This window comes from Thecamonas trahens (genome assembly GCF_000142905.1).
Source record: "Thecamonas trahens ATCC 50062 unplaced genomic scaffold supercont1.10, whole genome shotgun sequence".
Lineage (NCBI taxonomy): Eukaryota > Apusomonadida > Apusomonadidae > Thecamonas > Thecamonas trahens.
Window position 1 is genome coordinate 174,323 of NW_013657670.1, and position 16,528 is coordinate 190,850.

The 16,528-nt window shown below is 62.5% G+C and overlaps 6 protein-coding genes across 6 annotated transcripts; 3 read left to right on the top strand and 3 right to left on the bottom strand.

Moving 5' to 3' along the window:
• The first annotated feature begins 339 nt into the window (after positions 1-339).
• AMSG_02736 (Rabl2a protein) lies at positions 340-1,190 on the top strand. The gene has a single exon (XM_013905123.1). The coding sequence runs from the start codon at positions 384-386 to the stop codon at positions 999-1,001; it is 618 nt and encodes a 205-aa protein (XP_013760577.1). The 5' UTR covers positions 340-383; the 3' UTR covers positions 1,002-1,190.
• Positions 1,191-1,609: 419 nt separating this feature from the next.
• Positions 1,610-3,656, top strand: AMSG_02737 (NOL1/NOP2/Sun family protein; the record flags this gene model as incomplete). Its single annotated transcript, XM_013905124.1, has 1 exon — positions 1,610-3,656. The coding sequence occupies exon 1, from the start codon at positions 1,638-1,640 to the stop codon at positions 3,654-3,656; it is 2,019 nt and encodes a 672-aa protein (XP_013760578.1). The 5' UTR covers positions 1,610-1,637.
• AMSG_02738 (ganglioside-induced differentiation-associated protein 2) lies at positions 3,326-6,038 on the bottom strand. Its single transcript, XM_013905125.1, has one exon. It carries the CDS (start codon positions 5,996-5,998, stop codon positions 3,695-3,697), a length of 2,304 nt encoding a protein of 767 aa, XP_013760579.1. The 5' UTR covers positions 5,999-6,038; the 3' UTR covers positions 3,326-3,694.
• Positions 6,039-6,197: 159 nt separating this feature from the next.
• Positions 6,198-10,615, bottom strand: AMSG_02739 (TKL protein kinase; the record flags this gene model as incomplete). Its single annotated transcript, XM_013905126.1, has 3 exons — positions 6,198-6,854; positions 6,902-10,516; positions 10,571-10,615. 3 exons carry the CDS (start codon positions 10,613-10,615, stop codon positions 6,198-6,200), a joined length of 4,317 nt encoding a protein of 1,438 aa, XP_013760580.1.
• A 1,567-nt stretch (positions 10,616-12,182) lies between these two features.
• AMSG_02740 (uncharacterized protein) lies at positions 12,183-15,491 on the top strand (the record flags this gene model as incomplete). The annotated part of the gene is made up of 3 exons (XM_013905127.1): positions 12,183-14,804; positions 14,843-15,428; positions 15,455-15,491. The coding sequence occupies exons 1-3, from the start codon at positions 12,251-12,253 to the stop codon at positions 15,489-15,491; spliced, it is 3,177 nt and encodes a 1,058-aa protein (XP_013760581.1). The 5' UTR covers positions 12,183-12,250.
• AMSG_02741 (methylated-DNA-protein-cysteine methyltransferase) lies at positions 15,354-16,066 on the bottom strand (the record flags this gene model as incomplete). The annotated part of the gene is made up of 1 exon (XM_013905128.1): positions 15,354-16,066. The coding sequence occupies one exon, from the start codon at positions 16,064-16,066 to the stop codon at positions 15,554-15,556; it is 513 nt and encodes a 170-aa protein (XP_013760582.1). The 3' UTR covers positions 15,354-15,553.
• Positions 16,067-16,528: the final 462 nt, after the last annotated feature.

Sequence of the window (16,528 nt, forward strand, 5' to 3'; positions counted from 1 at the left end):
GGGCCGCTTCCCCTGCATCGCCCACGGCCCGCCACCACACCAATATCTCCCCCTCCCCACAACATCAACACACATGTGATCAAGCCCACACCGATCCCCACCCCCGAATCCTTCCTCTAGCCCCTACCCTACATGCCGTCATTGTTGTACCGCCCTATCTTGCATGTGGAAGACAATCTGTGTGAGTGCGCCTCGTCTTGGATCGATGGCGAATGGCGCCGAGTGGGGCTGACAGCCAGCGGGTCAGGTCGCGGGCCAGTTAGGGGAAGGGGGCGGGAGGCAGAAGGAGAGGGTGCAGAGAAGGCAAGACTCCTCCACAGCTACCGCAAGAGGGTAGACGAACAAGGCAAGAGTGGCGAGAAAGGGTGGAGCACGTGACCAGGATGGCAGACAAGAAACGGGATGCGCTCAAGATTATCACCCTGGGCAACTCGTTGGTGGGCAAGTCCAAGCTCATGGAGCGGTACCTCATGGATGAGTACAAGCCTCACCAAGACTCGACCTACGCATTGACCTTGCACGAACGCGAGGTGGAGATTGATGGCACTATGGTCTCCATCGACTACTGGGACACGGCTGGTCAGGAGCGCTTTGACAACATGCATCCCTCGTACTACCACGGCGCCCACTGCTGCATCTTGGTATTCGATGTGACAAACCCGGCGACGTACCTGCAGCTCTCCCAGTGGTACCAAGAGCTCCGTACATACTGCGCAGACATTCCTTGCCTCTGTGCTGCAAACAAGATCGATGCCGATCCCAAAATGACCAAGAAGAAGTACACCTTTCCCATCAAGCACGATCTGCCGCTCTACTTTGTCTCGGCCTCGGACGGCACAAACGTCGTCAAGCTGTTCCAGGACGCAGAGCGTGCTGCCAACGAGTACAAGAACGCTGTGCCCACAGACGTCTACCGGAACGTTCTCGAGCTCCTCAAGGACGATGACGGCTTTGATCTCAACGACGACGACGACGATGATGACGATGACGACGACCTCTAACACCGCTCGCCCCATCGCATCCCCCACACTCTCATACCCCTCACACCTACGCTTTCATCCCTGGTCCCTGGTCCCTGGTCCCTGGCCTTTTTCCGACCGTCACAACCCGGAACCGACTCTCCACCACGCACCTCCTCCGGCCTCATCGCGACAACCGCTGCCTCTCCTGCTACCACTACCACGCCGCCATTTCGTCCGCAGCAGCAACGACAACAACATCACCATCATCACCATCGTCACCATCAACTGCACTCCATTCCCCTCCCAGCACCCAACTCCGATGCCACGACGCTAGTCCCCCTTGTCCTTCACCCCCCCCCCCCCCCGTTCCCCGTTCGTGCCCGCCTCCCCTCCACACACACACACTTGTCGCCACCCTCCGGCACCCCGCGCAACCATGTCCCACAACAAGGAGCACGCGGCAGTCCCGCTCTTCCGCAAGTACTACGAGTCCCAAGGCATTCTCAACGAGGTGCACCAGACCTGCCCCGCGGCGTCCGAGGTGGCTGGCCGTGAGGCCAATGCCTCGCCCGCTGAGCGGATGGATGCCTTGCTGGAGGTGGCCACCACGCCGCTCCCGGTCACCTTTCGCATTCGGCGGCAGCAGTCGATGACGCCGACTCTGTCCGCAAGGTGATGAAGGACAAGTTTGTCTCGCTCTTCGAGTCCACCTCATCCGATGAGTCGCGCGCTGCTTGGGCCGCGGCACAGGCGGCCGATGATGCCAACCCGCGCTTTGTCGTCTCGCGAACAAACGGTGACAAGTACCGCGTCACTCTTGCTCCGGGTGGCCCGCTTGATCCGCCGCATCCGCTCGAGTGGTTTGATGCCTCGGGTGCGGTGTGGAAGGTCCCGTGCTCGCGTCGCGTCCTCTCCTCGCACACCCTTGTCAAGGACTTCCACGAGTACCTCAAGCTTGGCGAGCCGGCCGGACTCATCACCCGCCAGGAGCTCGTCTCCATGATCCCGGTCGCTATGGCTCGCCTCAACGCAGACTCGCACGTCCTGGACCTCTGCGCCGCTCCCGGCTCCAAGACCGCGCAAATCCTCGACACCCTCACTGAGGCCGCCGGCGGCCTGCACAACCACTCGGCGCAGGGCTTTGTCATCGCCAATGAGCTCAACCGCCAACGCTCGCACATGCTCGCCCACCAAGTCCGCCGCCTCTCCTCGCCGCGTTACATGGTTGTCTCGCACGCCGCCCAGCACCTGCCCACCCTTGTCGTCAATGACGAGCCGTTCCGCTTCGACACCGTCTTTGCTGACGTTCCTTGCTCCGGCGACGGCACCATGCGCAAGAACAAGGAGATCTTCGCGAGCTGGACGCCCTCCACCGCCGTCTCGCTCAACCCGCTGCAGATCGCCATCGCCCTCCGTGGCGCAAAGCTGACCAAGCTCGGCGGCGACCTGGTGTACTCGACCTGCTCGCTCAACCCCGTCGAGAACGAGGCCGTCGTTGCACAGATCCTGCTCCGCACAAACGGCGGTCTCGAGCTCGTCGACTGCTCCGATCGCATCCCGGGCCTCGTCCGCCGCAAAGGCCTCACCACTTGGCGCGTCATGACCAACACCGGCGAGTGGATCGACTCGGCTGACACATGTCCGCAGCCGTACCAGGGCACCTACAGCGAGCCGTCGTTCTTCCCTCCCACTGACCCCGAGTTTGACGCCTCGGTCCTCACCCGCTGCATGCGGGTCCTCCCCCACGACCGCGACACCGGCGGCTTCTTTGTTGCCGTCTTCCGCAAGGTTGCCGAGTTTTCGCTCTCCATCCCCGATGGAACCATCCTGGCCGAGCTCGACGACACGACGTTCACCACTCCCCGTGCCGCCCGTGCCGCCGCCCGCGCCGCCGCCCGTGCTGCTGCTGCCGCTGCCGCCCCGCCCTCGCCGCCGCCGCCGACGGACGACGCCGCCACCTCGAGCAAGGCAAAGGCAAAGGCAAAGACTAAGTTCTCGTCGCACCCCTCTGAGCTCACCGGCGACTTTGACCTGCCGTTTGAGCGCCTCGCCTCGGATACCCTCGACACCGCCCGCGCCTACTGGGGCATCAACGACGAAAGCCTCGGTGGCGCTTTTCTTGCCCGCGGCTCGGGCGCCACCTCGGTCATCACCTGGACGCTCGACACCATGGCCGCCCTTGTCGACGCCTCCAACGCCCGCTCCATCGTCGGGCAGCCCGAGACCGATACTGTCAAGCTCCATCCCTCGCTTGCGCTCAACATCATCAATCTCGGCATCCCGGCCTTCACCGTGCCGTACAAGCCGGAACAGCCCGCGCGGCCATGCTTTGACGGCCTCCCCTTCATGGGTCGCTATCTCTCCCGGCATGTTGTCACTATCGAGGCCCACAAGCTCTTTGCCTTTTTCAACATGGAGGCCATCACCAAGTCGGTCACTCTCCCCACTGACACTCTCGCCTCTGATCACCCCGAGCTGGTGGAGCTTGTCGACGCCATCAACGCCATGGACAACCCATCGTCGTTTGTTGTCCTTGCCACCCGCGCAGACCGCGCCGAGCCCATTCCCGTCCAGGGCTTTTTCACCACCAAGTCGATCACTCTCTACGTCGCCAAGCAGCGCCGTGCCGCCATTGCCGCCGCACTCTTTGGCATCCCGTACTCGCCCGATCCGGTCGCGCCCAAGTCTAATTGAACAACACCCACGCGCTCGCCGCCGCAGACCAATGCACGCTACAGTACGTTCTGAGACACCGACGCAGGCGACTCGGTCCCGTACACCCGCGTGTCGAGCGGCCCGTACTTGGCCTCGTCGTACCCCACCACATGCTGCGGCAGTTCGAGCTGGCTCGGGTGGACGTGCTCAAAGAGCTCGGCGAGCGACTTGCAGTACGCAATGCGGGTAAAGAACTTGGCGGTGACAAAGGCCTTGGCAAACCACATCACGGTCTTGAGCCAAAAGGTCGGGTGGACGACAACCACAGAGTTGACATTGGCCTTGTACAGCGGCGGCAGAATCGAGTACAACTTCTTGAGCCATGCCGTGTCCGGCTGGTTCTCCGACTTTGAGTCAGTGTGCAGGTACACGCACGTGTACCGCTTGCTCACCAGCGAGTCCATCAGCAGCAGTGTGTACAGCAGGATCCGGTCGAGGTGGGGCGGCTGCGTCGAGACCCGTGCGCCCACAAACACCACAATCCGCCGCCCTGCTCGGTCGTGTCCGCCGAGATACACCACTCGCGCAGCCTCAATGTCTGAGAGATCCATCCCGGCCGCAGTCTTGAGCAGCATCTGATACCGCCGCACAAGCTCGGCCTCACGACGGTCGGCCTCGGACAGCACCGGCCGCGGCCGTACATCGTCTGGCGACGCCTGCATTCGCGCCAGGTCTGAGATGTCCTGGTCTGCCCCGCCGCCGCTCTTGCTCTTCCACGCCTCGCTGCCCGCCATGTCCGGCCCCGACGGCCCTGCGCCGGGTGCCGGAAGCAGCGGCTCATACCACAAGATCGGGCCGGCAACAAGGTCAACGTCCTCATAGCCCGCGTACTCGTACTCGTACTCGTAGCCGTACTCGGCCTCTGCTTCAGACGACGACGGCCCGGCAGAGCTCACCCTTGAGACTCGCGAGACTTTGTGGTCTCGCGTGTGCGGCCCGCTCCGCAGCCGCCGCACGCCAAACGACGAGCGGATGCGAATGATCCGCTCCTCCAGGATGGTCTCGCCATTGATGTCACCGGTGTCCTCCGGCAGCTGCGTCAGCGCGAGCTTGACTTCGCCAAGCGAGCGCGGAAAGTAGAGCGGGAGCACGGCTGCGTACACCGCATACTCGGCCGGATTGGGCACGCACAGCACAATGGTGTCAATGTCGGTGTGCCACTTTTCCACAAACCGCCGGATGGTCCGGACCGCAACATGCGTCCCGATGGCCCGCGGGAACCCGCGCTTCTGCCCATGGACCACGCAGAATCCGATCGACCGCAGCTCGAGCTCCTTGACTCGCTGCAGGCAGTTCCGGTAGCAGTTGTGCAGCGCGTTCTCAGCTGCGGTCCGGTACTTGGTGTTGAACCGCGGCGCCACTGTGTGCAGCACATACGCGCACGGTAGGTTGCCCGCCAGCGTCTCGCGGACCTCGCCGGTCCGGATCGGCTCGCGGCTCCGGCACTCGGATACCAGCTCCGGGCCGGCAAGCTTCAGCAGCCGCCCGGCAAGGCCCGACGTCTCGGACAGCGTTTCGTTATTGGTTGTCACCATGACATCCACTGCCAGATCGTACACGTTTCCGCACCAGAGTACAATCTTCGAGTTGGCAAACGGCATGATGGGAAACTTGATGGCCGACTCGCAGCTGCTCTCGTCATCACCTTCGCCACGCGCCCGCGCATGCTCGCGCGCTGCCCGCTCGGCCTCGAATCGTGCCCGTAGCAAGTCCCGTTGGTGTGCGGTCTCGGCCTTGCGCGCCGCCGCTGCCGCCGCATCGGCCGCAGCCGCAGCCCGCTCGCGAGCCTTTCGCCGTGCCGCATCGGCCTCTCGCTGCTCTGCCGCCAGAGCCCGTAGCGGATCCAGCGTCTTGCTACCCTTGCGGCTCTCGGACTTTCCCTTGCTCCGGCTGTTCCGGCCACTTCCGCCGATCTCGCTGTCGCTCGCATTTCCGTCATCTTCCGTCTTTGCCGTACTCACCGGCTTTGCCCCACTCATCGCACTCGCTCCAGCAAGAGCCTCCGCATTGGCCTCCACCGCAGTCTCTGTCTCGGCACCAGCATCGCCCGTGTCGGCATCGCCCCGGTCCAGGCGAGCAACAACATGGTCGGTGGGCATGTCCATAGATGACACCAAAGAAGCCCCAGCAGACTCTGTGTCGTCTGGACGGTAGGAGGAAGGTGGTGGGGGGGTGGGCTTGCCGTCCGTGTCCACGGCGGCAGCTTCCCACGACACAGTCTCCCACAGCGGGTTGCCGGCGTCGTAGTCGTCGGGGACCACGGCAGGCATGGCGTGCCATGGAACCAGCTCGTCCAACCTCCGCACGGTAGACGCCTCCATATGTCGGGTCGGGAAGATCGGGAAGGGCTGAGGGTGGCTGGGTGGGTGAAGTGGTGGGTGACGAGGGTGGGTGGTGCTCAGGTTGGGCGGTGACGGGCACAACCGCGTGACCTTTCACCTTTTCGCTCGCCTTGTCCCAACACCCCCGAGAGGCGCAGCGAGGGCTGAGCGGCTGGGGAGCAAGTTGGGTGGATTGACTTTATCCAGATGAGTGCTCCATGATCTCAAAGGTCTCGATGGAGGCCTTGAGCGAGGCGACGGTGGGGCGAAGGGTAGGATTGGTGGCCCAGCACGAGGTGATGATGTCGGCCACCTCGAGCGGGACCGACGATGGGATGACGACCTCAAAGCCGCGAGCGATGGCAAAGGCCACCTCCATGGCATTCATGGTCCGAGGGAAGACCGTCTCTTCGGTAAAGAGCTCAAAGAGGATGGTGCCGAACGAAAAGACGTCCGATGCCTGAGTCCGCTCCTCGCCACGGAGCACCTCGGGTGACTCGTACATGGCTGTCTGCGACATGGTCATGGTGCCGAGCGACTGCTTGAGCTCGACGAGGCCGTAGTCAGAGAGGACGGCCGAGAAGCCGATGGAGCCATTGGCGTTCTCGACCGTGGTGAGGAGGATGTTGGTGGGCTTGAGGCCCGAGAACGAATGTCCGCGCTGATGGAGGTAGTGAAGCCCATCGAGGATGGCCCGCATGATGCAGAGCTTGTCCGCGAGGGACAGGACCGGTTGCCGGTCGCGGCGCTTTCTCCTCTTGCGCTCGGCAAACATAGCCGACATGGTCGACGGCGGAAAGATCGACGGCGGTCCGTGGGAAAAGAGCGTGTCGGCAACCGATCCGTTCTCCTGAAGCTCGACAACGACCGCAAGGCAGGGGGTGAGAAGCAGGCGGCGAGGACCGGAAGGAGTGCTTGGTGCCGCAGTTGCCGGAGAAGGCAAATGTCGACAAGGAACATGATGCGGTACTCGATCGATGCATGCTGCTGCAACAACTTCTTGATGAGCACAATCCTTCCATTTGCCCACTCGCTCACAAACGACTCAGTGTACGAGCCGACACCGACTCGGGTCGCCTTGGTCAAAGCCGCGTTCATGGTGTCAAGCGCGATGATCCATGGCGATCCGGCCTCGAGTACTGCTGCCGAATTGGACGTCGGGAACGAGGCCGAGGCGTGGAGCCGAATCGACGTCGACAGCCCCAACTTTGGCTTGGGGCGAGCAGAGAACGAGCTCTCCGATTCGGACGATGGCAGCGGCGGCCGGTCGTCATCAGCTGCAGAGACAACCTGCAACGAGGAAGACGACGAGGAGGAAGACGGCTGCGGGGCAACCTTGTTGGCGCGGCGGGAGGGCTTGCGCACCTCGGGCGCAGGGTCTGCAGACGTCGCTGCCGGGCAAGTCGACGACGCCATTTCAGGAGGCCCACTGTGTGACTGGTTCAGAACCTGTGGTAGCGTCAGAGTCATCGAGTGCTTGAGCGATGTGCGGTCGAATGCCGAGTGGCGAGGCCGCGCCGACGACCACTGGTTGGACGCGTAGAACGAGTTGAAGTCAAGGGCACGCCCCTTGCGGGCGATCTGAAACAGCTGGCCGTGTGACGCAATGTACATCGGCGACGACGACAGCTGAAAGTTGGCTTCGAGCAGCGCAGTCTGCGTTTCACGCAGCAGCGGCTCGGTGACCAGATTCTGGCCCGGCAAGATCATCGACTCGAGCTCGCAAAGTTCGGTGATCGGGGCGCCCGAGTACTGGAGCAGGTACGTTCGCGGGTCGCGGGCGCTGTTGGTGGAGCCATAGGTAGCTGCGATTGTCACCCGCGGCCCACGGAGCACAACTTCGCCTTCAGGCGACGTCACTGGTGCACCAAATGACTCGCGAAGCAACGCCCGTGGCCACCTGTGGCTCTCCATCGACCGGAGGAGCCGGTCGATGAACCGCACAAAGTGGGTCGGCTTGGAAAACGTGAGGTATGCTCGGTCGACTTCCTGCCGCCACACATAGCCGAGCGACTTGGCAGCCGCCTTTTCCACATACTTGTGGAAGACAAGGAGAACCGAGCCGAACTCGCGCGGGATGACCTCCATTGCCTCGACGAGATGGCCAACCATGACCGTAGCACACACAACAGTGCCGACCGGCTCGACATCGGTCTTGGGCAGAACTACCGGAACCGAGTCGCGAATGGCGTCCAGCTCCTCGATGACGGTAGAGAACGCAGGGCGCGCCAACGGCGCTTTGGCCCATGCCCGCTCCATTAGCGGGACTACAACCTGACAATCAAGTGGGACTTGGTAGACGTCCGGGCGGAGATCGCCCGAGAGCACGCCGATGGCCACCGCAAACGGGTGCTGGCCGACAAAGAGGTCCGCCCGTGCAAAGAGTTCCCACAGTGTGATGCCAAACGAGTACATGTCTGAGGCCTCCGTGTAGGACTCGGCGTTCTCGAGCACCTCAGGCGCGGTCCAGTACATCGAGCCGAGAAGCTCGATCCGTGCATCATCGTCGTCGGACGAGGTGACGCCATCTGAGCGCGAAATGTGCGCCGGCGGTTGCATCACCACAGATTGTTGGCCGACCGAGATTGAGCTAGCCATTGCTGTCTCGCCGTGGCCCATGGTAGATGTCCAGACCTTTGACCTGGAAGGCTTGGTCTTAGCGGACGCCGACGGCAGCTTGAACGAGGTCATGCCAAAGTCAGCGACCTTTGCCACCCAGTTTTCATCGACGAGAATGTTGAGCGACTTGAGGTCGCGGTGGAGGAACGAGTGCGAGTGGAGGAAAGCCAGGCCGCGCGCCATGTCAAGCGCGAGCTTGACCTTGAGCCCGAGTCCGATCTCGCAGTTTTCGTTGTGGATGACATCGTAGAGAGAGCCACGCGACATGTACTCGGTGACGAGGACGAGCGGATGGAGGCACGCGCCCATAAAGAGCACAATGTTGGTGTGGCGAAGGTTGAGCATGACCCGGGCCTCGGCGAGGAACGTCTCGATGAGCTCCTCGTTGAGCTTGCGGGTGTGCATTTCCTTGATGGCCACGGTCGTGCCGCGGTAGCTGGCCTTGTACACGGTGCCAAACGAGCCCATGCCGATGGGCTTGAGTCCGTCCAGATCCTCGTATGCCACCAGGAGCTGGTCGTCGCCCTTGAGCATAAACGTCACGGACTTGGTCCGCGATCGATAGTAGACAAAGCCGCCGATGCCAATGCAGCCGACCACAATGGCGGCACCTAGCGTGGCGAGCAAGATGAGGGTCGTGGGCGACGATGCTGCCGGCAATGGCGACGGCAAAACAACCCTGTACGTCCCCTCAAAAAAAGGCGACTTGGAAAGGCCAGGCCGAATGGCCACTGCCCGAATAATGACAAACGTCGAGGTGTCGATGCGAATCGGCTCAGAGTACTTGAGCGAACCGTCGAATGGGATCGAGCCATCAAGCGTGTAGTACACATCTGCGCCGTCGGTAAGTGTGCCCAATGTGATCTCAAGGGCAGAGGTGAAGGTACCAGGCTCCGGCGAGGCGGTCGGGGTGACAGCAACCGAAAAGTAGGCCTCGATCCGCTTCGCCTCCATCTTGGCGAGCATGGACTCGGGTGATGGCCGTGACGAGTTGCGGAACCAAGCGTCAAAATCCTCTGACCACTCGGTGCGCACAATCGCCGAGTCGAGGCCTTCCCATGAAAGATGCAGCAGGTTCGCTGCTGAGAACATAGTGTCCGCAACCGCTTTGAGAATCGGATCCCCTGGCGTTGTAGTGTTGAGCACAGGTGTTGTGATCGGCGCAAGCGCAAAGTAAACGCTCTGTGTCGACGGCAGCATGAGCCACTCGAGAAAGTCGCGCGCGCCAGCAGCGTTGCCAGCATTGGTCGGGATGCAGTACCGGAGCGAGATTATGCCCTCGGTTTCAGTCCGGGGGACTGCTGCATTCATCGAGGGGAAAGTGGTATGCTTGATGAGCGAGAGGAAGGCAGTGCTGTTGGTGAGAACGGGTGAGAACTTGTGCACGGCCTCGGTGAAAACAGACAGCGGTGACGTGCCCGTGTAAAAGTCAGCCAACGAGCCGTCGACTTTGATGTAGCCCGACGAGAGAAAGTGGTAGAGCGAGGCGGTTGTGGCGTTGATGCGAGGGTCGGTAAATGCCACGTCGCCGTTGAGCCACGCCCGGTGGAACTCGTGTCCGTGCATCCGCCAGTTGATGTAGTCAAACCAGATGAACGGCTCGATAGTAATGATGTTGGCAAGAGTGAGGCACGGGTTCGACGTCGCCATCTTCCACGCCGCACAGAAAGCTTCCAGTTGCTGCCAGGTCTCGGGTGGATGAGAGAGCCCGGTGGATGCAAGCGCCGGCTGGAGATAGTACAGACCAAAACCGTCCATGTTGAACGGTACAAAGTAGAAGTTGCCGTCGCGGCCGCGCGATCGGTCCATCAGCGACTGTGGCATGCGCTGCGCCCACCCGTACTTGCTCCACAGCGAGGTCAAGTCTGTCAGATGACCTTCGTCTACAAAGTCGAGGAACTCTGGCCCTGTGTAACCATACATCAGGTCAGCACCCGCCAGGGGAGCCGTGACCAAGGAGCCAAACACATCGGGCTTGGACGCGTCGCGAATCGGCATGCCGAAGCGATAGACCTCGGTTGTGGCATTTGGTCGATTGTTGTACACGCTCACAATGTACTTGTCTACGTGCTCCAGCGATGTCGACTTGTCGAAGATGCTTAGATATCGCAGCTGGCTTGGAGGCTGTGGCGGCTTCACAAACGTTCTCGAGCTCACCCGCCGTCTTCCGCTTGACGATCCCGTCACCGCCACCACCACCCAAGCCAGCGCCACAACCGCTACAAGCCCGGCCCACCCACTTCCCATCCTCATCATACAGGCTCTACGCGTAACCACACAGATAGATGTGGCCAAGTCAACGCCAGGCTGCTGTATGCTTGGGCAGGACAAGGTGGGGAACGTCAAGTGCTTAATCTTGCCACCACTCTCGAGCGGGTATGTACTGTGCCGAACAATACGATTGCCGCACACATCTGCTCGCCTTGTGACCTGTTTGGCGCAGGGTTTCCCCGAGAAGATGTCCCGCACCACCTCCATGAGTCGCACTTCAAACACATGCACGCGCACGCACATGCACATCCGCTAGCTCTTTCACACACACACTCTCTCTCTCTCTCTCTCTTTCTCTATCTCTCCGTCTCTCTCTTGCTCTTGCTCTCGATCCCTCATTCTAATTATCAGCTTACCACGACATTGGTCACTCCTTCGTTGTTGAACCTGAAACGGCGACCTGGCAAACGTGTTTGGTATGGCCTGCAAATCAATGGAGCGTACAACACCAGCAGAGTGCAGCCAACGAGCACACACACTCTCTCTCTCTCTCTCTCTTTCTCTATCTCTCCGTCTCTCTCTTGCTCTTGCTCTCGATCCCTCATTCTAATTATCAGCTTACCATCAATGGAAAGGGCACTACTGCCTGTCACAGGCTGGCAAACGTGTGACATGGATTGCCAATATGTCAACGAAAGCAGTCGCCGCCGGCACACCGCAAGCAGGTCGACCCAGGGAATCGACATCCAGAGCGCGGGGGGTTCTTGGCTCGCACGGGCCTTTGTCGACTCGGGCTGATCCAATGATCCCGCCACCTCCACGTCGCGGCTTACAGCGTCCAGATCATGGATCTCAATACCTGCCAATCTCATGGTTGGTTACCCATGCCCATGCCTGTCACCGCAGGCGAGCGACGGCAGAGCAACAGGGTGGCGGCGGGGCGACAGCGACGTCGACGACGGCGACGGTTGTCGTCACTACCTCTCGCGGTATGAGTAACGGAGGCTCGGCTGTGTCCGAGCCAGCGGTAACCATCCGTGGGCGGTGGGAGGCTAGCACGTGCGGGGGTGTGCCAACTATCCTTCCTTCCACTCAAACCCGCAGTATGTCTTGCGCGCCAAGTCATGCTCGTGGTCGGGGAGCGGTGGGCAAGGGGATTCCTCGCGCCCGAGGCTGGCCACTGAGGCCGACTCGGGCGATACTGTCGTTGTTGTCACGGTTACGCTCATTGGCAAAGAAGAAGAGAAGGAGGAGGAGGAGGAGGAGATCAAGGATCCAGAACATGCGCTTGGTCTCACCGTCTTGGCCACCGCAGGCAAGCCACTGGCGGGACCTGTCCTTGCTCGACACGCCCTTCCCAACGCAACCGCTCGCTTTGTCCGCGCTGCCGCAGCGGTCTCTATCGAGCTCACCGCAGCAGATATGGATGTCGCTAGCGGAATCGTTACTATTGTGCCCTCGTTTTACGTGCCAGGCGTCGTCGGTGGCTTTGAGCTGAGCGCTGAGCTCAGCTCGGGCGCGACAGCCGTTCTCGAGTGGATCGAGCTCGGCCCGGTCGAGATGGGCCGCGGCGCCTTGGTCCACGCCGCGCCGTCTTCTCTTGCTCACATCCAGCTGGTGACTGGCGAGTGGTCGGCGGCGTTGGCCGGTGGCTGTCCGGCCTTTGACTCGTGTGCTGCCAACCCGCACTACACCTTGGTTCTGTATCCCCCAAAGCCGCTGTCGGATGAGATCGAGGATGGCACTGGGTCAACATGTGCAGTCAGCTCGGACTTGGCATCCGACACGAGCTCGGCATCCGACGCGAACTCGGCATCCGACGCGAACTCGGCATCCGACGCAAACTCGGCATCGGACGCGGGCTCGGCATCGGCCTCGGTGGCCTTTTCCTCTGCAAACGACTCCCGCTCGACGATGACAACATGCACCGCATCCAGTCACAGCTCTGACTACAGTCCTGGTCCGCCTTCTCCGAACACTCTGGACCACGCGCCCGAACTGGGCAGCTCGTTGCTTGACCGTATCGACGAGCCATTGCCTGATCCTCCCTCGGCGCGAGTCTGGATTGCGCTCGATATCGAGAGCCAGGCTGACGCCGGTCGGGAGGGTACCGGCTCGCTCGAGAGTGCCAGGGTGGCGCCAATCGGCTTTGTCACGCTCTTTGGGAGCCCGACTAAGCTCGCGCCGAACGTGTCGGTCGCAGAGCTGGTGCCAAACGGCTCGGCGCTCCAGTTTGAGCTCGTCTCGCGTGTCGAGACCGATGCTCCGTTCGAGCTGCCGTTTCCTGGCTCAACCGAGGCCATCGAGCTCACCATTGTACCATGCACCTACTACCCTGGCACACGGGCTAGCTTCACGCTAGCTGTTGCGGCTTCGGCCCCGTTTGCACTCGAGCCTGCAGCGAGTGCGGAAGATGGCGCGCCGTGCGATGACGGCGGCCGTTCATCAACCTGCCACGCACCACCGCACGAGCCAGTCTTGCCGTCCGACTTTGTGGTCCTTCCGCTCCCGGCCGAGCTGGATGAACCACGCGCGATGGGGCTTGCTGCATGTGAGGGTGCGCTAGTCCCGTCGTTTGGTCCAGATGCGCTCCTAACGCTCGCCGGCGTGCCCCAGGCAGCGTTTAGTCTGGCATCCGCGGTTGCGGGCCTCGCCTCGCTCCCTGGCACCCTTGATCCACTGCTGACCTCGTCACTGCTGATGCACGGAGTTGCGCTTGGCGTCTGGATCTGGGCACCAGACTCGGGATGGGATGTCTATGCAGTCGACGACAAGTTCCCGATGGACAAGGATGGAAGTTTGGGCGTGCTGGCAACTGCGGCCGGCTCGCCGGCAGCTCTGCCAGAGCTCTGGCCGGCGGTTCTGCACATGGCACTGGCCCGCCGGCTGGGTACGTTCTCGGCGGTTGCTGCATGCCCCCTCGCTTTTGTGCTCGAAGCGCTAACCGGCGCGCCGGTGGCCGGCGTAGAGCTCGCCGACTCGCAGCATGTAGTCGACTCACTCGTCTCGCTGGCGGCCAGCACCCCGTCGCTTGTTATCTTGCATCCCTACGTCGACGCTGAGTTTGGCTACTCTCTCGCGCCCGGCTGTGGCGCAGAGCATGACCTGGTGCCGTTTGCCATTGTGGGCGCCGGGCACGACCGCTCGTGGCTGCAGCGCAGTGTCCACGAGAGTGGAGCCAGCGACATCGAGACCGTGCGTCTTGTTCCACTTCCGCTCGATGAGAGTGAGCGCGAGGTCCGTGAGCTGGGAGTAGTCGAGCTGACGCCGGCTGAAGTCTGCCAGTCGTTTGCGGCCGCCACCGTCTGCCTCCGTCTCCCAGCAAGCGAATGGCTCTGCTCTGGCGACGTCATGCTCCAGTTTCCCAACACGCGCAACGTGATTGATCTCGGACTCTCGGTTGGCGAGGCGTCCGAGGTTGTGGTCACGACATCGTGTCCGAGTGGCACATGTGCTGTCGAGATCGACGCAACGCCCAGCAGCGTTCTCGATGGCCGGCCCAGCCACGGCTTGTCTAGTTGCGTGTGGCACGGCAAGCTCGAGCCTCGATCGTCACCGCACGACCTGGCACTTGTAACCCTCGGCTCGGCGTTTGCCTCCATCGTCTGTCTGCGGGTTTTTACCAGAGTTGCTGGCAACGGTGGTGCGAGGCGTGCGGTTGACGTAGTCTCGCCTGCGGGGCGCTCGCTTACCCATGGCGTCTTGCCGGCGTCGGCGCTGCAAGTCCCACTCGCCAACGTCGACACTGGCGCTGGCAGCGGAGGTGGGAGCGAGTCATCATCGAGCTCGGGCGAGGCGAAGCAGGCGGCAGCGGTGTCGCAGCCTGTGCTGCCGCCGCAGCCTCGGCTGCAGCGCAAGAGCTCGCGTCGCCGAAGCAAAAAAGGCAAGGGTGAGCGGCGCAAGTTTCCCAAGATTCTGGTCAAGACCGGCCGGCCCGACACATCGCTGACGGACATTGTCGAGGAGGTCGCGCCGGGTGGGGGCAGAATGCGGGCCGGCGAAGTAGGGCCCGAGGCAGGACGCGGACGTCGCGGGCACGGTTTCTTCTCACTCGAAAATGGGCCGAACGCGAGCCGGAGGATCAGCGCCTGGTCCGCGAGTCGCAACAGCAGCTGCTGAAGCTGCGGCGGCCAAAGCGGGCGACGCGGCTGCGGCCGCTTGGTGCGCCAAGTCCCTCACCAAGCCCCTCGCCGGAACAGCGGCAGGTCCGTGCCGAGCTTCGAGAACGGCGCAGACGCCGGCGGCTCGCCGCCCAGCACAAGCACATGCAAGCTGTGGCAGCAAGTGAGCCACGGCGGCTGACCCAGAGAGCAGAGCGCGGGATGGGCAGCAGCGGAGGTGGCAAGTCGCGGAGCACCAAGCCGCAGCGGAGCTGGGCACTGCGTCATGCTGCGCTGGCCATGGTAACGCGCTCGACGCGACCGACCCAGGCCCGGGTCGACGGTGATCCGCGATTAGGCTCCGGTGCGCACACCCCGCGCCAAACATTGATGGTCGGCTCGTCGCGGCGGACGTCGGTGGTGAGCTCGGCCCGTCGCGCCGCGAGCGAGCCGGCCTCGCTGCCATCGCCGGAGCCTCTGCACTGGGGCATTGCGCGCGCGTTTCCGCTTCCCCCGTCATCGTCAGTGGCGCACAACGCCACACCACACGAGCGCCGCAGTAGCAGCGGTGGTGGTGGTGGTGGTGGCTTCTACGATGACTATGAGCCGCTCAAGAATTAGCAGCTTATGGAGCTAGAGACGAGGCGGCGAACCGCAGCAGAGCGGTCTCATCCGAGGTGTCAAAGTCAGTAAAGACAGTAGCAGAGCCGACCGCGTTGGTTGGCTTGACCTTTCCGGTGGCCTCGTCAAAAACCACCCCCTCAGCCCGCAGAATAGCACGCTTGAGTAGGATCCGGACATCCGAGGCCGAGTCGGAGCCGGCAAAGCCACCGATGCCAAGCGAGGCGGCAACAACGCGATGGCACGGGACTGGCAGCGGGGCATACGGGTTGCGCTTAAGCGCGCCGCCTACCGCCCGCGGAGCCGAACCCAGTGCTGTCGCAATGGCCTTGTACGTCGTCACCTGGCCCGGCGGCACCTGAGCGCAGAGCGCAAGAACCTTTGAGCGGAAGGGAGTAACATCCGGCCGCGGGTTCCATCCCTCCGCCGGACCGCCCAACGCCAGGCGCATCATTTTGACCTTCCGGGCATCGACCGCCACGCCTGGCTCGATCCACTCGTCCTGAAAGCCGCCCATCGCCGGACTGTTCTTTGATGCCGTGCGAGAACCAGTCGAGCCTGCTCCCGCTGTCGCTGCCAAAGGCTCTGCCCTCATTGAACCAGATGCTACCTTCCGTCCCGAGCGAGCTGATGGAGTCTTGGTCTTGGCCTTGTGCACGCCTGCACCGTTTGTAGCACGTCTGCGGGATGTCATGCGGGTGCTGGGCACGGGCGGGCCGCGGGAGGTCTTCACCATGGTCAGATACAGAGTGAGGTGGGTGGAGGGGGTGGAGGGGCAGTCGTGACAATCGAGGCAGCAGGCAACGGAGCCAGACAGGATCATCACGGCAGACAGAGAAGCCACGGTATGGCTCGGCAGCCACACGCGATGTGACCGGATGAGCTCGCTGCGGATGGTGTGGCGGCGGATAGTATGGCGGCGGATGGTATGGCGGAGGGTGGTGTGGCGGCGGATGGTATGGCGGCGGATGGTATGGCG